This window comes from Octopus sinensis, linkage group LG7 (assembly GCF_006345805.1).
Source record: "Octopus sinensis linkage group LG7, ASM634580v1, whole genome shotgun sequence".
Lineage (NCBI taxonomy): Eukaryota > Metazoa > Mollusca > Cephalopoda > Octopoda > Octopodidae > Octopus > Octopus sinensis.
The window spans coordinates 83854724-83878402 of record NC_043003.1 but is presented as its reverse complement, the minus strand read 5'-3'; the positions used below and the strand labels follow the sequence as shown (position 1 = coordinate 83878402).

The 23679-nt window shown below is 38.5% G+C and overlaps 1 protein-coding gene across 1 annotated transcript in view; it reads left to right on the top strand.

Moving 5' to 3' along the window:
- The first annotated feature begins 13071 nt into the window (after positions 1–13071).
- Positions 13072–23679, top strand: part of LOC115213940 (ethanolamine-phosphate phospho-lyase) — an 81037-nt gene continuing 70429 nt past the window's right edge. The window contains exon 1 of the mRNA XM_029782942.2: positions 13072–13372. Coding sequence (XP_029638802.1) covers positions 13320–13372 — 53 coding nt within the window. The 5' untranslated portion in view covers positions 13072–13319. The remainder of the gene's footprint in view (positions 13373–23679) is intronic.

The window sequence follows — 23679 nt, the reverse complement described above, 5'->3', positions numbered from 1 at the left end:
GCAAAAGAGGCCGATAGAATAGGTACTAGGCTTACAAAGAATAAGTCCTGGGGTCGATTTGCTCGACTAAAGGCGGTGTTCCAGCATGGGCCACAGTCAATTGACTGAAACAAGTAAAAGAGTATGGGAAAACAGAGGCAAATCGTAACTTGTAAGTGAATACTGCTGGCAGTACTGTGCAAGCAGTCAATAAGAGCTCACCACAGCTGACAAAGTAAAATATTAATTTTTTTCCAGCTGGGTGTGTGTCACGTTTTTTTGCTGGCTCAAGCCAAATCCTAGGCGAATTGAAAGTATTTTATTTATGTTAAGGGCACACAATTTTGAGGAAAAATTTATAAGAAAAAGCGTCCGAAGTCAAAGAGAGTACACATGTCAAATTTGGTGAAATTCGGTTGAAAATTGGAGGAGTAGAAGTGGTTCACACAACACACAGACAGACAACTTGCCTTTTAATATATAAAATCAAATGCATACTGTTGCATAGACGTGGTGGGTTCAGATCCTAGGTGAATTGAAAATAGTCTATTTATGTTGGGGGCGTGGAATTTCGAGGAAAAAATTATAAGAAAAGATGTTCTAAGTCAAAGGAGCACTTGTTGAAATTTGGCTGAAAATTGTAGGAGTAGAAGTGGTTCAAACAATACACACACACACAGATAGACAACTTGCCTTTTAATATATAAAATATGTATATATATATGTGTGTGTGCGTGTGCGTGTGTGTGTGTGGATAGGTAGGGAAATAGACAGGCAGACAGACAGCTGGGTGGCTGGTAAGCTACAAAGCTAGACTTATTGAACAGTTATTACCAACAGTGAAACAACATCTGCTGCCCTTTAAAATGTACATATTTAAAATATACTTTTAATGAGATGCAACGACACTTCTAGGAAATGAGGTAAGGTTAATCTCAGTATATTACTCACCTTCAGTCAGCCAACAAGACAAGTGCTATGTGGTTGTACAACTTGTTTGAAATAGCAGCTAAATTTCCCTTCAACTTTATTCTACCTATGGGACTGGTGCCACATAGAATCATTGGATACAGTTTCAATGATCTATTTTGATATGGTTACATACAAGATCAGAAGTTAAGAAATCTATGAATCACTTTGATAAAAAATTCATTTTCCAGTTGTCTTTGACACGGAATTTGATGAAACAAATAAAACCAGGGTTGTATCACACTTCTAAATATATCAGACCAACAGGATGATTTTATTAAAATGGGTGTGAAGCACTGGCATAGCTGCACAGTTAAGAAGTTTGGTTCGTAACCATGTGGTTTTGGGTTTAGTCCCATTGCGTGGCACCTTGGGCGAGTGTCTTCAATTATGGCCTTGGCTTTCTTTCATTCATTCATTTATTCATTCACTCACTCATTCATTCATTAATTCATTCATTCATATATACATACATTTGAGGTACATTCACAAGTAACCGACTTTATAATAATAATAAACATTGTGTACAGTGCTCAGGTGCACCACAACTCATCTAAAGTGCATATATAATCAGGTGTAGTTTCGACGGATTTCGGAAAGCATGAGGGCCTTAAAGGATGCAGTGTCATGGCAGTCAACAACTGACGCAGGCAGTTTATTCCATGCTTCAGCAACTCTGAGCGTGAAGAAATGTTTCCGAAAGTCATGGGAGCTGTGTTGTTTTCTGACTTTGTAGGCATGTCCACGTGTGTTAGACACATGGAGATCAAAAAGGTGTTCAGTGTTGTTATTGGTGAGGTGGTTGACGCCGGAGCTTCAGTGAGTCCATGCCCAGGGAAACAAGGCGCTCAGAATATGGTAGGTGTCTGATGGACACCTTCCTGCCAAAACTAATGCTGTGTGAGCAAAATTCTTTGGGTGAGAGGTGACACTACACCTCCTGCACATGTGCGAAAATTTTTGCACTGGTAGGCTAAGTTAGTTCCAGGCAGTTATGCCTAGAGTACAGATGTATAGTGCACAACTGTCAGATTTTCATTTTCACTGAATGTTGAGATATTGCATCAAGTTTTTAAGAACTCTTACAAATGTTTTCTTGAAATTGTTTTCCTACAAATAACTTAGATAGATTCCAACCAGCATGGACTAGTTCTTTTATTATTTCATTCTCGTATTTGTTTTAGTCATGGGACTGTGGGCATGTTGAGATACTAAAACAATAAGTAACAAAGACTTAAAACGATACCAGTTATATATATATATATATATATATATATATATATATATATATATACATGTAGAAACACACATGCACACACACACAAACACACATACACAATGTTTCTACACCAATACAGATTCTCATCATCATCAACATCATCATTTAATGTCCATTTACCATGCTGGCATGGCTTGGATGGTTTGACAGGAGCTGACCTACTGAAGGGCTGTTCAGGCTTCATGTCTGTTTTGGCATGATTTCTTTGACTGAATGCTCTTCCTAACACCAACCATTTTACAGAGTGTACTGGGTGCTTTTTACGTGACCACAGCACTTGCGAGGCCACAAGGTTAGGGATGCTCAGCTGGAGAGTGTTGCAAGAGATGAGTCTGTATGCAAGGGCAACCACGCTTTTACTCAGCTTCAAAATTCATTCACAAGGCATTGCTCTCAACCTTGGGCTGCAGCAGGAGGCACTTACTTACCCAAGATGTCACACAATAGGATTGAACTGAAGACTGTGAGGATGCAGTCAAACTTCTTGACCACAACACCAATGTCCGTATTAGTTTAACTTAACAACATTATTTGTTGATAATTCTTTAACAGCTATCTTTTGTCGTTAAATAATTAATTTTGAGAATGGACTTTTTATTTATTTTAGAGGGTTATCTTTCCAGTCAAGGGAATTGATCTGAGATCATGTTTTGAAACTAAAATGATTGCAGCATGGAAGATACATATCAGCCATTCAAAAACATAGAATGACTATTAACTTAGCTTAAATGTTTATTATTTGGTGTCAAAAATTTACATTGTAAAAACTACAACCTGGTCATTGACATGATTCTATGTCTAGCTTGTGAAGTTGTTGGTTGATATATATATTGGTTTTAGGGTTTTTCATTTTACAGAGATTTACTTGCATAGCAAGTGACCTGATCTGAGATTGTGCTGGAACGAAAACAATTGCAGCATGGAAGGTATTTATAAGCCATTTAAGAAACACACAAAAACCATTAGATTCATTTAAATTTAATTTGTCAAAATATTTTCATTACTTTGAGACCGCAACCTGTTCACCGACAAAACTCTGTGCTGCATGTTTGTTTTTCATTTGTTTTCTTCTTTTTTTCTATATAAGTCAGTCATTCTGCTTGGGTGCTCAAGCTAGTAGGTTCATCATCATCATCATCATCATCATTTAGCGTCCGTTTTCCATAAATGATGATGATGATGATGATGATGATGAACCTACTAGCTTGAGCACCCAAGCAGAATGACTGACTTATATAGAAAAAAAAAAGAAGAAATTTTCTTTCTTTCTTTGGCATTGTTTGTAATGAGGAAGATTAAAGATCTCAAGGAGTTCTTTTTATATGCATTGCACACGTAAGACAACTGTCACTATGCATATAATATATAGCCACATTTGGTCCAATCTGGGATTTGAATAAACAAATGTAAATGATACAATATATTTGGCTCTGTTTCCTTTCTGCAATATTTCTGAACTGGAAGGAAAGTGAAAAAGAGTCTAAATCAACCCAAAGCAATATAAGAATTTCCACTGGGCGGGCATCTGTATGAAGACCTTTTGTTATTTAGAAACCTTACTGTTTCTTTTTCTTCTGAAAATTACTTAAGTTGTATACAACATCAAATTTTAAATTTTACATTATAGTAATTCAAGTTCTTCACGGAGGTCCCCCTGTGACCACAGGGGTGGCAGTGGCTTAGTACCAGTCCTACTGTAAACAAATTTATGGTTTAGGGTTAGTATTCAGTGAATATGGTGTTATTGTAAATACTTAACAAACTTTTATCCAGTCATAATTATGTTTATCAGTAACCAACCTTTTTTGTGAAAGTGTTGGTGTGAATGAGTGTGTGATAGAACCATACACAGAAATTTTGTTTCAGAAAAGTACTTCTTACATACCTTGCTGTCAAGTCATTGGATTAATCTCAACAAAATACTACAAGTTTAGTCACTGGCTCATAACCTATACTCTTTACTTGTTTCAGTCATTTGACTACGGCCATGCTGGAGCACCACCTTTAGTCGAGCAAATCGACCCGGGGACTTATTCTTTGTAAGCCCAGTACTTATTCTATCGGTCTCTTTTGCCGAACCGCTAAGTGACGGGGACGTAAACACACCAGCATCGGTGGTCAAGCAATGCTAGGGGGACAAACACAAACACACACACAGACACATATATATATATACATATATACGACAGGCTTCTTTCAGTTTCCGTCTACCAAATCCACTCACAAGGCATTGGTCGGCCCAGGGCTATAGCAGAAGACACTTGCCCAAGATGCCACACAGTGGGACTGAACCCGGAACCATGTGGTTGGTTAGCAAGTTACTTACCACACAGCCACTCCTGCGCCTATGTTTGTGTTCTTCATTCTAAAATAATAAAAACTTCTAAAATGGCAATTTGTACATGTGTAGCCATGTGCATAAATGTGTAGGTGTGTGTGTGTGTGTGGTGGGGGGGGGGGGTTAGTACATAAGAAAAACATTTATGGAAATGTACTCATAAAAATTCTATTAAAATAAGTTATCTTTATATGCCATGTTTGCATTTCTCCATATAAATGATAGCAAAGTGTGTATCAAATGAAATTAAAATTCTGGTTCAGTGACAGATCGATCAAGTTAGTAAAGTATTAACATTTTTGGTAACAACATATTTTCTCCTCTTATCAAATATTGAAAAAGAGAGAAAATGCCACCCTCTCTTTTGCAAGAGAAATTAATTTCGGTGGTAAGGACTAAACCCGTTGTTTTATTATCGCAATTAAAAAGCATTTATCTTTACTTTAAAAAAAAAGAGGTAGAGTTGTAGATGTATGACAGAAAATTATTCAACATCGTGTATGCTTCTATCAGAATCGTTTACCTTTAAAGCGAAAAAACAAAACCGAAGTATATGACAGGTATGTGAAACATATTTCTATTTACTTTCTCTGTTCATTCGCATAAGTTGTAGAAATTGTTGTATACGCGCACACACAAACACAGAAATTTTCCAGATATTTAGCTAATATTTTTAGCTGTTCATTTTCAGTTTTAGACAATGGAATGGGGTGGTGAGGGGTGTATGGAGTTCTTCATAAAAATTTTGTTTTTCCATATTCTTAATCTCCGTATTTTTCCATGTAGATTGAAAAAAATTTGCAAATAACTTTAAAATTTAAAATTTGGGAGGTGGGGCTGAATTTAAAATGTTTTTTTGCATATTCAGAATCTTCACCATTGAAAACATAAGAATCTGAAAAAAAATAGAAGGGTTGTGGAGGGGGTGCTACAGCCCCCTGTATGGACAAAGGCCAAAGTTTGACCCTGCCAGAACCTTCTCTGAGTATTGAAAAACCTTCATGCCAAATTTGGTACAGATTAATCAAGCTGTTCAGCTGTGCATAGAGTATACAAACACAGTGAACTTTATACATATATATACATATATATATATACATATCAAGCTTTGGGCCTCATGGAGGCAGTGACAGATGACCAAGACCTTTGGCGATATACTGTGCTTGTGTAGATCTGTCAAGCCAAGTGAAATCGTAGTTGTGGCTGATGCCAGTGCCCTGTCAATGCTGATAGCATGTGAAAAGCACTCACAACACTCTTGGAGTGGTTCACATTAGGAAGGGCATCCCAATCAGATTGGAACCTGGTGCAGCTCCCCAGCTTACAAGTTTTCAGTCAAACCATCCAACCCATACCAGCTGGGAAAATAGACGTTAAATTATGATGATGATGACGATTTAGTTTATCTTAAGTTGGCACTGAATGAGCAGATATATGACCAGAACTGGAATTGATTGCAATCCAGCCTATCATTGAGTATATCATTGACCTCCTGGAATCTGTCCAGAGACGTGCAACCAAACGCATACCCTCCATCAGACACCTACCATATTCTGAGCGCCTTGTTTCCCTGAGCATGGATTAAACTGAAGCTCCGGCGTCTGGCGACGGACTTGGTAAACACCCACAAAGTTATCAACCACCTCACCAACAACAACACTGAACACCTTTTTGATCTCCATGTGTCTAACACACGTGGACATGCCTACAAAGTCAGAAAACAACACAGCTCCCATGACTTTCGGAAACATTTTTTCACGCTCAGAGTTGCTGAAGCATGGAATAAACTGCCTGCATCAGTTGTTGACTGCCATGACACTGCATCCTTTAAGGCCCTCATGCTTTCCGAAATCCGCCGAAACTACACCTGACTATATATACACTTTAGATGAGTTGTAGTGCACCTGAGCACTGTACACAATTATTATTATTATTATTATTATTATTATATTTAGGGCTACATTATGCAAAGCGTCATTCCTTTTCCATGCAGCTGTTCCTAATATATGGGTCACTGTCTAAGTTAGAATTAAAAGAAAAAAAAAAAACAGTTTTTACTTTTTAGACATTTGATAAAATGAAAGGTGATAGCAAATATTTGGATTTTGTGTGTGTGTTTTGAAAGTCTGACAGATTGTTGTCGTTGTCATTGTTGCTGCTGTTGTTGTTGTTGCTGCTGTCGTAGTTGTCACTGTCATCATCACCACCACCATCGTCATTGTTGTCATCATCACTGCCACCACCGCCGCCACCACAACCACCACCACCACCACCACCACCACCATCACCACCACCACTGCCACAGCCGCCACCACCACCACCACCACCACTGCCACAACCGCCATCACCACCACCACCACCACCACCACCACCACCATCACCACCACCACTGCCACCACCGCCGCCACCAACCACCACCACCACCACCACCACCACCACCACCACCACCATCACCACCACCACTGCCACAGCCGCCACCACCACCACCACCACCACCACTGCCACAACCGCCATCACCACCACCACCACTGATTTTAAAACCCACTTCTCTATTCTCGCTTCAGTCAGACAAAATTTATTTAATCCTTTAAATGCAAGATAGAATTTCATGGTTATTTCAGTGATTATATTAAATATCTAGCACAAAAAAAAAAAAAAAATAGAATTAGTATTTTCAACAGATCACATTTCCTCAATAAACTTAACATATCACAGCAAAAATTATAGTTTTGAACATGATATTCAACAAAAGATGGGACAGTACAAAATAAAAATTGCCTCCTGCAATTAGGGGTAATTGAATTTTGAGAGGATATATTTGATTTCCCCAGTAAATGGGTAAAATAGATTTCCTACAGTTGAATGCTCTTTCTGTCACCAACTCTCACCTGTTTATAAGCAAAGTAATATTTTCTCTAGTCCTTTGTACAGAAACAGCACAATAGTGGGACTTGTTTTCACTGAAGATTCCAAATGAACAACACACCATGTATGACAGGGAGGTTTGTTTACAATTAGCATGTGGCATCAAGACAAAAAGACATTTGTCCAAGGTGACACCCAGTGAGACTGAACCTGTTACCATGTGATTGGGAAGCGAACATTTTAACTACATTGCTGCAAGTGCAATAATTAATTATTTATTTAATTAACATGTGTTTTTAATTTAAAATGACTGATGACTTCTGCAATGCACAATTGCATTCAAAAATATGTTATACAATAAACCATAGATAATGGTGAGACCATAATATTTGCTGCAAACAAAATTTGAGGAACATTTCCCTGAAGAAATATAACAAATGTTAAGTGTGTCCCTTAGAAATGTTTTGAAAAAAAAAGGGCCACAAAGGATTACAGGAATGTTAAAATGGGTCACAGTAACAAAATGCTGAGAACTGAGCAGCAGAGTGGGAGTTGAAGAAAACTGGCTGCTATTTCTTGCTGCCCAAGAGAATTGGCTGTGCGATAAGAAGCTTGCTTCCCAACGACATAGTTCTGGGTTCAGCCCCACCGTGTGGAATCATGAGCAATTGTTATGTACTATAGCCTTGGGCTAATCAAAGCCTTGTGAGTGGATTTGGCAGATGGAAACTGCAAGAAGGTCATAATATATATATATATATATATATCATCATCATCATCATCATCATTTAGCGTCCGCTTTCCATGCTAGCATGGGTTGGACGGTTCAACTGGGGTCTGTGAAGCCAGAAGGCTGCATCAGGCCCAGTCTGATCTGGCAGTGTTTCTACGGCTGGATGCCCTTCCTAACGCCAACCACTCCGCGAGTGTAGTGGGTGCTTTTTACGTGCCACCCGCACATAATATATATATTATCATGCCGATGTCATGTAACTGGCACATATAAAGCAACCATTTCACTCTTAGAGTGGTTGGTGTTAGAAAGGGCATCCAACCATACCAAACCAGATTGGATCTAGGTGCATCTTTATAGCTTACCAGTTTCAGTCAAACCATCTGACCCATACCAGCATGGAAAGTAGACACTAAATGATGATGATGATAGTTGTGTAGTTGTGACAATCACTTGGAGATTGAAAGACTGAGAAATATCAAGTGTTTCAGTAAACTTTCTTGATAAACAAGCCAATAACAATTTCCAATGAAGTTTCTGTCATTAGACTGACCATGCTAGGGCACAGATTTGAAGAATTTGTAATCGAATGAATTGACCTCAGTACCTTTTACTTTTTTAAGCCTGGTACTTACTCTATCAGTCTCTTTTGCTGAACTGCTATGTTACAGGGAATGGAAACGTAACACTGGTTATTGTAGGATGACGTCAGCAGCTGGGGAGCTGACTGGGACTTGGGAGCTGACCAGAAGAGGAAGGGCACGTAGGTGATATGCACGCAGGCAGGGGACGATTGGGCCTTTTCAATCGGGATAGTCGAGAGTGTTGGATGTGTGAGCTCTTCGACAAGGTGAGGGACAGCAGCTGCTATTTTTAGCATTCAGGTCGGGCCATGGGGAAGGGTGCATTACCACTGGAGAGGTTTGCATCGATGAAGAGAAGGTAGGTGTCTTACTGCTAATCTCCCGCATGCACCACAAGTTATTTTGGCACTCCACATAAGACATCTCCACGATGGCAACTAAAATTAGGATCGCCAGTGATGTTATCAGGCGCTTTAATGGTGAGGGCGATGTAGTAGCCTGGATGCATAAAATCAGTCATGTGGCAAGATTGCAAGGCATTAGTGACATGGCAAGCCTTATGACACTATATTTAGAAGGGAGCACATTGACTCTATATCTCGAGATGGACAAATAAGAATGACTGAGCGAGAAGATGGAGTGACATCTGAGAGAGGTTTATACCGAGTGTGAGTATACAGCTTTGTTAAGCTGGGAACGATTAGATGGACGGGAGAGCAGGAGGATGAATATGTGGCGGAAGTGTGTAGGCTGGCCATGCTAGCTGGGTTTATGGGAGAAGGCCTGGACAGAGCAATGCGACTGGCGTTCGTAAGTGGATTCCCTGATGATGTAAGGATTTGACTGCAGCAATTGCCCGGGGGCAAAATGATGGCACTGCAAACCTTTCAGTGGAGCACAACTGGAAGAGACTAGCTGTGGATGTGACGCACCACCATCAGGGAACATATCTCTCCATGAACGACTGTGGGCTGGGCCGAATAGCCATTTGGAGGGAGTTGAGGATGGGCATTGGTGATGAGATTGTGCAGATTTTAAACAGGATGTTTTTAGAGAGGGGTCCCATGGAAGAACTGCTAATGGACAATGGGGCAGCATTTCATTTGGAAGCATTGAGGGATATGCTCGACCGGTGGAAAGTGTGTTGCTTGTTCAGAGCAGCATATAGGGCGAGAAGTAACGGAGTCGTAGAGAGGCACCATTGGACAGTCAAGGCCATAGTAGAAAGAGGGCACATTTCACTGCTGGAAGCAGTTTTCTGGTATAACATGTCTCCCCGATCCGGACAAGCTGAAGAATCTGTGCCACACAGAGCAGTATTTAAATATGAAAGGAAGCATACCAGTAAAGCGTTGGAGTGCCACGAGGAAGAGAAGGAACCCGCCTGTGGGAACATAGGGAAGGAAGTCTGGGTTAAGCCACCAAGGCATGCTGCACGTCTCAATGGAGCAGAGGAACGGTGATGGCAGTCAATTCCAGAAACAACGTCTCTGTGGATGGAATGCTACGACATGTTTGGACCTTTACAGGATTGTCGCTTCGTCGGATGACGTTTGTGGAGAGGAGGAGAACGAGGTTCCAAGCTTGAGAAAATCTCGACGCACAAGGAGCCCTCCCGGTTGGATTGTGGACTTCGAAGTGGAGTAGGGGGGATGTGATCTTTAAGATTAAGGTGGCGTGTGAGATGACGTCAGCAACTGGGGAGCTGACTGGAAGAGGAAGGGCACGTAGGTGACGTGCATGCAAAAAGGGGACGATTGGGCCTTTTCAATTGGGGTAGCCAATCCTTCAACCAAATCCACTTACAAGGCTTTGATCAACCCAAAGCTATAGCAGAAGACACTTGTCCAAGGTACCATGCACTGGGAATGAACCCAGAATCATGTAATTGGGAAACAAGCTTCTTCCCACAGAACCACGCCTGCACCTTGCTATACAATTTCTCTATATAACGTCTGTGTGTGTGATTCTTGTTACATTTCTTCCAAGCTTAAAGTTTTTCAAATTTTCTCCCGATAATTTTCAGAAAAATGTAGTGTTCAGAGAGCGAGCGAGCGAGGTAGAGAGAGAGAGAAAGTGAGAGAGAGAGAGAGAGAGAGCGAGAGCGATGTCTTTCCTGATGAGAAAACGGCATAATGCACCCTTTATTCCTTCGGAATTGAGAGTATGCAGTCTTCAAAACATGTGTTGAGAGTAAAGGAATTTTGTTAAAATCTTCGTTCGACTCCATTCTTTCATTTATATATATATATATATATATATATATATATAGATAGAGAGAGAGAGAGAAGAGAGAGAGAGAGAGAGAGAGAGAGAGAAGAGAGAGAGAGAGAGAGAGAGAGAGAGAGAGAGAGAGAGAGAGTGTGTGTGTGTGTGCTTTAATTTACAACTTTCACTTTCGTGAAATACTCCACCACCTCGAGAAAAAAGATCTCTGCAATGTGAATAAAATTGCGCGTTTCTAGCGAGTCGAAAGACTAGACGCTGTGAGTATGTCTTGTGTTGATGAATGATGGAAGAACAATGACAAGCAGGAGGAGAGAATTAGTGTATTTATAAAAAAATATATATATAGTTTTTAGGTAAACGTGGCTGGGAAGAAAAAAGGTGGAGGAAGAGGCTGAGAAGTACAAGAAAAGTACAATGAGATGAATTGTGTTAGCAACCAGATAAACAGATGATAGATAGATAGATAGATAGATAGATAGATAGATAGATAGATAGATAGATAGATAGATAAATAGAAATAGATGGGTAGATAAACTGACTAGCGAGAAGAAAAATAAATATTTAATAACAATAAGACAAAAGTGAGAAGAAAAGCTGCAAATGGCGCTGATAATAATAGAAGACTTCTATTATGAGTGAAGGTGATGACGAGGGGTATGGTGGTGAAAGCGCACTAGTGATACTGGCTTATCTATATTGAAGATGATGATGTTTAAGCTCAGATAAGCCCTCTTTGCGCTGACCTATGAACTGATCGAAGGCTTTCTAATATGACCATCCTGTGTTTTTGTATATTATCCGTTGTGCATTCCTTTAATTATTTAATGGTATGAGTTGAGGTATAGTTAGCTGCTATTTCTAGCAAACCGGGCAATTGCATACTGTCTCCTGATGACAGTGACAAGAGTTTTTTTTTTTTTAATTCAATCTCATTACAGCCTTGACTTGTTGAACAGATCAAATACTCTAGCCTTGACCATTTGTTTTTTTTCTTCTAATGCATTCTGTACCACGGACAATGCAGCCTTGCTTTATTAGTTTTATTTTCTTCTTATACGATGGTAGGGGTGCGATTTCTTCCTGTCATTTTTGAAGTCCCTGAAAGGTCCTGGGAATTGCCCTTGCTCTTCGACTGAGGTCATGTGAAAATAAAAAGAACGGAATAAAAGGGGGAGATTCTGTGGTAGCAGAATAGCGTTAGTAGTAAGTGACAATATGTATGTGTGTGTGTGTATAGAAAGAGATATCTAGTTAGAGAAAGAGAGATAACTAACCAACTAGCTCGAGGCGGAGAAGCAGTAGAGGTGATAGTCACTCTATGTGTGACGCTTGTTAATGCAAGTGGGGGGTGGGTATAGCGATAATGTTTATGATTGGTAATGATATTAACATGTGGTGGCGTAAGGTGATGTTGTAAAGTGCAGAGATGAGAGGAGCAGTTATAGGAGGGGGATGTGACGATGGTAAAAGCTAGAAATGGTGGTGGTGGTGGTATTGGTATTTTAAAAGGCTGATTGAGATAATGATAATTATAACAGTGGATGCACCGATGGTAGTGGTAGCATGAGGCAGTGGTGGCGTTGGTGGTATTCGTAGAAACTGCTGATATTGCTGTTATTTAACCCCAGGTCAATCTTGACTGAATCGTCCTTTGATCAAAGGCGTTCCAGTTTTTTTTTTATGATGATAGTTTATGGTTTGAGGGTGGTTTGGCTGTTATGGCCAGCTAAGTCGAGAGGCAACGTAAAAATGTCTCTCGTTGACTTGTGTGTGTGTGGGGGGGGGCGACGACGACGATTTTTGCAGCGAAGTTGTTAGGGATCGTAATGATGATGATGACGATGATGATAATAATAATAATAACTATTTCTTTACTACCCACAAGGGGCTAAACACCGAGGGGACAAACAAGGACAGACAGATGGGTTAAGTCGATTACATCGACCCCCCCAGTGCGTAACTGGTGCTTAATTTATCAACCCCGAAAGGATGAAAGGCAAAGTCGATAATAATAATATTAATAATAATAACGACAATGATGACGATCATGATGATGATAATGATGATGATGATGTAGATATGATAGCGGTTATTTAGTAGAGATAGATAGACGTGTGTGATCCGTAGAGAGAGGGTAAGTGGAGTAGCAGTAGGATAGTTTAGTGTAGAGGTTGGTTCGTCGATAAGCTGCTGCTGTTGTTGTTGCTGCTGCTCCTGTTAAATGTTTCTTTACGCAACCATTTTCTTCAGTCAAAGCAACAATTGTAAACAAGCAATCACGCAGAAACGCAAATATACACGAACGAAAAGCTTCTCACCATATTCTCGCAGATCATTTTTAACATGGAAAAGTTACCAAAAGCACAGACACTAAATATGCGTAAACATTTTTTATGGTTAGTTACATTTTTTTTTATTATTATTATATAAACTAATTTTTTTTTTTTTTTTCAATTCCTTTCAGTCTAAATTTGTCGTGACAGTATTTTTATTAAGTGAATCGCCGTAGTTCGTTTTTTGAAAAATTCCCATCGTTCGTCCAATTCACCTTTATTGCTAGTTTTTTTGTCCAGATCTACCAAGTTCATAATAACTAGTGGTTAATTCTCTTAAAACCTTAAAATTAATTCCTGGTTTCACTTTCGAAGTTGTCTATTTTCTAAAACCTCACACGAACGACCTCGAGATTCAAAATATCTAGTTCTTTTCTTTTTTAATCCAAATTATATTAAGATATCTATCTATCTATCTATCTATCTATCTATCTATCTATCTATCTATCTCTCTGTCTATCTATCTATCTCTCTGTCTATCTATCTACCTATCTATCTATCTATCTGTCTATCTATCTGTCTATCTATCTATCTATCTACCTATCTATCTATCTATCTATCTATCTATCTATATCTGTCTGTCTGTCTATCTATCTATCTATCTATACGTACATACATACACCGAAGAAACTTACACACACACACACACTGAGGTTTGGTAGAATAGAAAAACTCAATCCATGAGTATATTTACTTTGTTATTCTTTAATTGGCAGAAAGTTACAGAAGTGGACGAAGGGCCGAGTGCTTCGTGCAAGTGCCCATGATATATTAGATGATGAATAACTATGAATTAGAATATGTATAGTATGTTTATTTACATTGTTATATGAAAACATTCTCTCCTTGGTCTGCTACTTACAACTCACAATGCAGTTAATTAATTATATACCCTTCGGAGTATCTTATATTGCTTTATTGTCGTTTTCTGTAAAGGCGTGCAGCAGTAATTAAATTAGTTTCTCGTGTTTGACCTGCTGCAAATAGTTGTTAACCTTCCCCGCTCAAATTATATTCTGACCTAAAAAAATTATATATATATATATATTAAAAGAGACACCTACGTAAATGCACGAAGAAAGGAAAAAGGGATAGCGGCCACAACTTGAACATCTTCAATTATATAGATGAACTTCTTCAGAGCTCACCTTGATGAGGTAAACAATAACGAAGTGAACTTCGGTTACTTTGACTTCTGTCGAACTGTCCCCCCCTTCTCCCTCTTTCTTTCCTTCTACAACCAGTTGAACTTTGAGTCCTTCAGTATATCTCACTGTACCTTTTATATCCCCCCACAATTAAATAAACCATCTAATATTTAGATAGTTAGCCCCCCCCCCCCTGATAGAGGTTAGGTGACATCTGATGCTCATTGTTTTAAGTTTATAACAACTTGTCAACGTGAGCTATATTTCACCGGTCAAAATCTGTGTCTTTTTATTATTACATTTTTTTCAAAATAATGAATGAGATGTTACTGTAGAAATCTGTTGTCTCCTACTTCCTTCTGGCTGTGTGTGCGTATCCATCTGTTACTCTGTTTACATTTGATTGGTACAAAAACAGTTTAGCATTTGTCTAAAGCTTTCGTCTCATCACCTCCACTTTCTAAATTCAAAATCCCACTTCCATTTGGAGTTAAGTTTCGATCTGTCGCACTCCCTAAATGAAACTCTTCTTATATCTTAAGGTATATATATATAATTAACAGCAATCTCGCATCCTTGCTAAAATTCGCTCGGCGTCCTGCTAAAAGAATCCGTCATCATCATCACCATCATCATTTGTGCACTTAATGTTTCGCTCATTGTCTTTAGGGAAGCCCATTCTGTTTTAAGTATTCATATTAGGTCTCCAGTTTCTTCTCCCCTATTTCCAGCCTGTCTCGAAGGTCTCATCGACCCACACCTCCGAGAATGGAAACTAGAGGGCAGTATTTAGTGACGTCCTTACCACGTTCAAAGTTCAAACTCGTCTAGGTTAACTACATGTTTTCATCATTCCTGAGTGGAGCGCAATAACATAACTACCATTCATTACACAGTTTTAACTTTGCTGTAAAAAGTAAATGACATATCAACTTGAATATCAACGAATGACGTGAACATCAGGGCAAAACCATCACTGTTAACGGTCTTGTGCCAAAATATTCATTTTTATCATCAAAAAGAACTGAATCGTTAATTGGTTTATGAAAAAAACCTACAATTCATGATGCTATTAGGCATAAAGTGTGATGTTAAATAATTAAAATAACCTTTTGCGCTAACATCAGCAATTTGGAAAGGATGTGTTTGAAAATCTTGATAAATAACAATGGTGCAATTAGTTTGACCCAATTCCTAAAGTGTCAAAAAGCTCCTTTGTGAATCCAATTTCACAATCAAAATGAACATAAATGTGACACAGAATGTCTACTTAATTGCCCAGTTCAAGTTATCTTCATATGTTTCAAGATAATGGTTGGTACAAGGCCAGCGTTTTAGGGCAAGAATTAAATCAATTGCATTGACCACTGTGCTCAACTGGTACTTGTTTATTGACCCTGAAAAGTATCACAAAGTATTTTGTCTGGTGCTCTAACACTTTTGCCTGCTTACCGCATTTACATAATTTCAAGATCATAAGTAGAAATTTGTCATGCTTGAGAATACCTGTCAAGCCAAATGAAACTGTAGTCGTGGCCGATACTGGTGTCACGTAATAAGCACCTGTGCTGGTGGCACGTGAAAAGCACCCTTTGAACATTGGGCCTCATGGAGATGATAAGAGACTGAGACCTTTGGCGATATGCCATGCTTGAGAAGACTCATCAAGCCAATGAAATTATAGTTGTGGATAATGCCAGTGTCACTTAATTGTCATGTAAAAAGCACCCATTTATACTCTTGGAATGGTTGGTGTTAGGAAGGACATCCAACTGTAGAAACCATGCCAAATCAGATTGGAACCTGGTGCAGCTCTCCGGCTTACCAGTTTCAGTCAAACCATCTGACCGATGCCTGCATTGAAAGCAGACACTGAATGTTGATGATGATGATGATGATGATGATGATGATAGTTGTGTATTTTTGACAATAATATGGAAATTGAAAGACTGAGAAATATCAACTGTTTCAGTAAACACAAGCCAATAACAATTTCTAAGTGAATGGTTTTCTACTAGAATGTAATGATGATACACTAAAGTATATATATAACAGGCAGTGTTTATTAGTGTTGTCATGTACTTTAATCACACATAGATAAGGTAATGAGGTTACCATTGCTCTATGTGGTTGCTTGACCTGATAGAAACTGAATCTTTCTCAGACCAGATTTGTGTTACCTTTAAAAATGAAAATACATTAGATTATGTTAGTGTAGATAACATTAAAAAGAGAAGTTGATCAACTTGCAAGACTGAGGTTCTGCAAGTTATAAGACAACTTCACCAGTGTTGGTGCCCACAAAAATGCAACCTGTACACTCTAGAAAGTAGTTGACATTAGGAAGGACATCAAGCCATAGAAGCCATGTCAGGGCAGATGTTGGAATTGGACCAAAATGCAGTCCTCTGACTCATCAGATCCTACTGAAATATCCAACACACCCCAACATGAAAATGAAACATTAATGATGAGAGTGACTGATTTACATTACAATGAAAATATATCTATCTATCTATCCGCTCAGTCGAAGTCGACTCTCGGTCCCTCGTTGGATCAGTGTCCTCCAGTCAGTTCTATCCTGGGCCGCTTCTTTCAGATTGGCTATGTCCATTCCGGTATCCCTCTTGATGGTGTCAAGCCAGTGGATTCTTGGTTGGCCTCTTCCTCTCTTGCCACTGACCATTCCGAGCATGATGTCCTTCTCCAGGGATTTTCTCCGCATAATATGACCCAAGTATGTCAATCTATGCTTGGTGAAAATATATAGCTTTTTTTTTAAAAAAAACCTTTTTGACTGTTATTGTTATTTAGTCAACTATTCAGTCATAAACACTCTATTCTTTTAGAGAGGTCCTTTCAAATTAGAAGGGTGTGGTTGATGTGAAATATGGTTGTTGTTTGTAGCAGATTATGTACATACATACTAATTCACTTTTATTGCTACAAAACTTGCATGGTCAGGTTTTACTGAAATAAAATCCCACAGTACCATATTTTTTGCTAAACTTTGTTACTAATATAGAAAAATAAATTATTTTGTTTTTGCATTTGATTTACAAGATTCTTGGTGTAAACTTATACATTGAAACAATATTATGGCATTAATAAACACACACACATGGTTACATTTGAATTCCTTTACCATTATTAGTCAATTAGTCAACCAGCAGACCTGGAATAGAGAGGGCAAATGGTGATGGAAGGACTTCAACACAAACCTAATTGATTTGATTGATTGACTGATGGTGGTGGTAGTTAAGTGGTTAATGATAATAAAAAAAATGAAACAGAATCTGTGCATGAGTTTATTATTGGCATAATATCTCAAACACACTTTACAGTTTTCTACTACCAAATTTTACTTACAAGGCTTTGGTGAATCCAATGTTAGGGTAGAAGCACTTGCCTATAATGCCATGCTGAGAGGAACAGATTTATAGTTGAGAGGGTGGTAATGGAGAGAGTAATAAGATATTGGTTATTATTGAACCCAGCTCAATGTGGATCAAACTGATTTATGAGCAAATGTTTCCTTCCTTTTTTTAAGTCAGTAATGTAATTTGAGGGAGTTTTTGCTGTTATTTCTTGCAAGTTGAGTGACTAAGTAAAGAATCCCTTGTTAGTTTGTTGTTTAGTCCCAGGTCATTCTTCATTCAGCAGATCTTTGCTCAAAGGCAATCCAACCATACCATTCCATCTTTTAAGATCGACGTTGGATTATATTATCTAAGATTGTAAAGTATGATTTGAAGAAGATTTACCTGATATTTCTGGTAGTCTGAGTGAATGTGTGGAGTAGATGTGTAGACCCCTCTCCCATAGGTGAAACTTTGCCTACATTCAAATTTGAAACTTTCCATTAAAGAAGTTCTATAGAAATACATGAAAAAAAAACCCCTTTCATATAAGTCATAAACCAAACTATAGCCACCATTCCTATTTGAGTATTTACTGGTAGCATGTACCATACTTTGATATAATTGTTTTAGGTGTATGTAGTGGTGATAAGATATATACACACTCTCAGCCCTTAACCTAAAGGAGCATCAAAAATGTAACAGCTTATAGAAGTGAGGGCTCCTTTACTGCACTCAGCTGGCACTCCTTTTCAGTTGAGCAGACTCGAGTAACATTAAATGATGTACCTTGATCAAGAGGACAGTGCACCCATTCCAGGGAATTGAACCCACAGCTTTATGTCCATGAGTACAACAACCTAATCACTAAGCCTAACTAGTAATTTAATATAAGACTAGCATTATGACCTGGCAACCCCGGGTCATACTGCTAGTGCATGCATATACAGCTGTGTACGTGCGCACATACACGCGAGTACTGTCCAAATCTCCAACCAATCACATACAGCTTAAAAAAAGACTCCGCCGGTTACGACGACGAGGGTCCCAGCTGATACGATCAACGGAACAGCTTGCTCGTGAAATTAACATGCAAATGGCTGAGCATTCCACAGACACGTGTACCCTTAACGTAGTTCTCGGGGATAATCAGCGTGACACAGAGAGTGACAAGGCTGACCCTTTGAAATACAAGTACAACTCATTTTTGCCAGCTGAGTGGACTGGAGCAACGTGAAATAAAGTGTCTTGCTCAAGGACACATCGCGTCGCCGGGAATCGAACTCACAACCTTACGATCATGAGCCGAATGCCCTAACCACTAAGCCACGCGCCCTCACCATATACAGCTAGCTGGCATTCAATTGGCGTATCAAGTTTCATGCTTTGCGGGGTGACTGGGGAAATGTAAAGATGTGTACGACCACTCTTGGACTGTTTTGAATGACCATAGTAAGTGCGAGCCCTCTAACTGAAAAATTGTGGATTTGTGTAAAGGACACGCACACAGACATTTTGCCGTTTATATATATAGAGAAGAGATGCATGCCTGTCAGTTTGTAAAACTAAAGATTCATTGTTATTCTCTGCACAGAATTATCCCCACAGGTTTTTATATTCCTTCAGTTCATCACAGGTACTTAAAGGATAGGAGAATGGTTGTACCATGTTGCAGAATAAAGAACTTCTCGTCTGACATGTTTATTTTGTTTTAGAGTCCATCACAGAGATACCATCTAATATCTTTGTTATTATCAAACCGACTGCTGATAACATACTAACCTATAGCTCATAACATACAGACAGCAAGACAGACTACTTTTTACAAGTCTGCTACATAATTACGGAGATAAAGCATGTGAAATAATTACAGGAATTGTGAAGTCTATTGTATGAAAACATACCTATAAATATTACTTATCTGTGAACAAAGATCAGGTTTTCATTCTCCTTGGAAACATTAACTTCTGGTAATTATCTCCCCTTTTCTTTGAGAGTTTCTAACAATTACCAGTGGAGATTTTTTTTGTTTTCTTTCTCCAACCAAGAGGATAATTTCAATCAATCAAAAAATTTCGTGCACAGAATTTTGTACATCAGCTTTTATTTAACTTAGAAATATTTATGTAATTGGCCCATTTGAGTTAATTCCCTTTACTCATTTAAAAAAATACACTATTGAAGTATGTTTAAAGCACCACGAGGCCTATAAATGTTTTACAGGCATTCAGGCATCTATTTCCAACTGCTGGGTGACTTGCTGTACATAGTAATAAAGTGTCTTGATGAGAAACACAGTAGAGCACTTAAATAAGCTCTGAATATGCATCATAGGAACATGCTGTTCCAGTGTTTTTCTTATCCTACTTTCATCTTTATTGACAATTGCTCAGGCCACTGCACATGGATGTGCAGGCCTGGACAAGTTATTTTAATGGAAACTGTCAGTTTCTCTTGTATGCAGATCTCCCTTCTCACCACTGATAGTTAGCCAAAAAAAAAAAAAAAGAGTCAACTTGGGTTGGTATAGTTTGGCACCAGTGTCATCATTGCTGTCAGTACACAAAGAGCCAGAACAGGTATTGCTGGGCATCTTTCTTTACTCTCTAACAGTTCTGCTAATCTACTGTTCTATCTTAGGACTTATATTCACCCTAAAAGGATGAAAGGTAAAGTTGACCTATGTCAGGTTTAAGAGCAGAGTGCATTGACAAAACAAATACTATGAGGCAATTTTATTGAAATGCTCTAATGACTCTGCCAATTTGCCATTGACTAAATTAGTCCAATTAGTTCGTATAATTCTCTGTAACTGTTCTCTTTAATTGTTGCCCAAGCATTAAATGAAACTGTTAATAGTCTAAGCGAAACTATTTTAAATTCAAAGATAATGTGTAGCATTCAAACATTCAATCAGGTTTTTGAGTGCACATTTGTAAATTCAAATGAATAGCAATGTTTCAGTGTGCATGACATCAGCTCAGTGATTGTTTGGCTGTGTGCATGCTGCTAAGAGGGAATATTGTATACAAGTATTAAAGAAATCAAAATAAAGGAAGCAACGTCAGCAAATCAAGTATTTTTTAAACCTACAAATTACTCTTTATTTTTCTTATTTACTTATGAAAGAACAGAGCAGCCTTAATAATCAGTATTAAAATTCAATAAGGGATCCTGTATGTGGCCACTTGGTCTACTAGAAATAGGATCCTGTATGTGGCCACTAGGTCTAGTAGAAATAGGATCCTGTATGTGGCCACTTGGTCTAGTAGAAATAGGATCCTGTATGTGGCCACTTGGTCTAGTAGAAATAGGATCCTGTATGTGGCCACTTGGTCTAGTAGAAATAGGATCCTGTATGTGGCCACTTGGTCTAGTAGAAATAGGATCCTGTATGTGGCCACTTGGTCTAGTAGAAATAGGATCCTGTATGTGGCCACTTGGTCTAGTAGAAATAGGATCCTGTATGTGGCCACTTGGTCTAGTAGAAATAGGATCCTGTATGTGGCCACTTGGTCTAGTAGAAATAGGATCCTGTATGTGGCCACTTGGTCTAGTAGAAATAGGATCCTGTATGTGGCCACTTGGTCTAGTAGAAATAGGATCCTGTATGTGGCCACTTGGTCTAGTAGAAATAGGATCCTGTATGTGGCCACTTGGTCTAGTAGAAATAGGATCCTGTATGTGGCCACTTGGTCTAGTAGAAATAGGATCCTGTATGTTGCCACTTGGTCTAGTAGAAATAGGATCATGTATGTGGCCTCTTGGTCTAGTAGAAATAGCAGAAAAATATCTTTCAAAGCACAGCCAGAATTCTTCCAGTAGAAAAGACATAATGTTCTTGGTGCTATGTTACAGACTTCATATTTTAAATTGATCTAAATTAAAACCTCCCATCAAAATTTCAGTTTAAGTTATGTTCCATATTCTAGCTTAATAATGAAAAAGTTATTTTACTAAATTTTTCATTATTTTCAAAATTGAAATAAAGCTAGTGTATCTCAACAGGAATATTTTAACAGAAGTCAGTTTGACTTGCTACCAAACAACAACAAACAACTGTCTCTCCTGCCTGCTTTGTTTTCTCTGCATATCCTCTACAATGATTACAATGCTTTTGTAGATCACTTAACTTGCATGTTGTGTAGCTGTATACTTCTGCTAGCCAAAATATCTTAAACAATTACAGACATTCCAGTGGATATCAACCATATCAGTAGTTTAGATTATCTGAAAAAGAAAAAAGAAAGAATTTAATTAATTTGTAACAATAACATTGAAAACAATCATAGCCTTCAAAATAAACATACGCTTGCATATATTTTTCAAAAGGTTTTTTTTGTCAGTGTCTCTAAGTTTGGATGCTACCACAAGGTGAAAATATCTGCCATTTCATTCACTGACTCTGTTGAAGGACATCTATCTAAATAAAATGAGAAGGGGGCCACATGAAATGTTGCTCATCATCAGGTGGGTCGCACTACTAAAAAAAAATTAAGATAATTTTTCATTTGCATACCATTCAGAAAGTCCTGCGGGCTACAGTTTGTCCATGACTGGTTTGAATCATCAAATACTTTTTCTCTCCTCATGGTGACAAACCTTATCTAGTCCTACAAACTACATTTTATGGTCATTATTGCTGAAACTCTCAGTTGATTCCTCGAATCCTGATTCTTACATATACATACCGTTGCATTCACTTTTTAGTTTGTGTTAGTACTTAATGTTTAACCCCATGTCAGCTCTATTTAAGCAGACCTCTGATCAGAGGCATTCCAGATATGACCTATAATGTCTGTTTTTTCTATCTAGGACTATGTTATCAAGTGCAACCTTTCATTTTTAAGATGATGTGACTTGAGGGATATATGGCTGCTATTTCTAGCTGGTTAATCAGTCAACTAAATTCTTCTTTATTGGCTTATATATATAATGGGAAGTGAGAAGCAGAACTGGTACCATGGCAGACAAAATATCTGTAGTATTTCTGTAAATTCTGAGTTCAAATCCTGCCCAAGTCCACTGTGCAAGGTGTGATCAATGAGTATCCAAACTGTTGCCATAGTAACATAGCTAAAGCATGCAGAGTGAAGCTGCTTGGCACATATTGACTTTGGACTCTGCTGTGCATGCACACTATGTTTTAATGTTCTAGCTCACTTCTGCTGTTTACAGCAGTGTTTGGAAGGAACGTGTGTAGCATGTGATCGTTGCAGAGAAAGTTGTCATAGCGATACCTGCTCAGAGGCCTATGCAAAGTTGCAGAAAGTGTATGAGCCCCACACAAGTGTACAAGTGGTTCAGACCTTTCCAAGATGGCTGAAAAAATGTTGATAGTGACAAACGTTCCAGGAGACCCTCAACCAGCAAAACTGAGAAAAGCAAAGCAGATGTGCATGCAGCTGTGAGGGGGAATTGTTGAATTACCATTCATGAGTTATCAGATTTGCAGATTAGTTATGGTTCAGTCCATTATCACTGAAAATTTGGGTATGAGACACATGTCTACCGTTGTACCAAAACTGCTTTCAGCTGACCAAAAAGGCACTCGAGTTTCAGTTGCACAAGATCTTGATAGTCTCGAGAGGGATGAAAACTTTTTGAAAACTTTGCATACTCCTCTGAGCAGGTATCACCAAGCTTTTTGCAAAATTTGTTGCAGATTCTCTGCTCAACTTTCTCTGTCATGGTTAATGTGACGATCACACACTACACACGTTCCTACCAAGACTGCTGTAAATAGCAGAAGTGAGCTAGAATGTTAAAACTTAGTGCACGTGTATAGCAGAGTTCAAGGTCAATCTGTGCCAAGTGGGTTTACTTGGTGTGCTTTAGATTCATTACTATGGCAACAGACTGG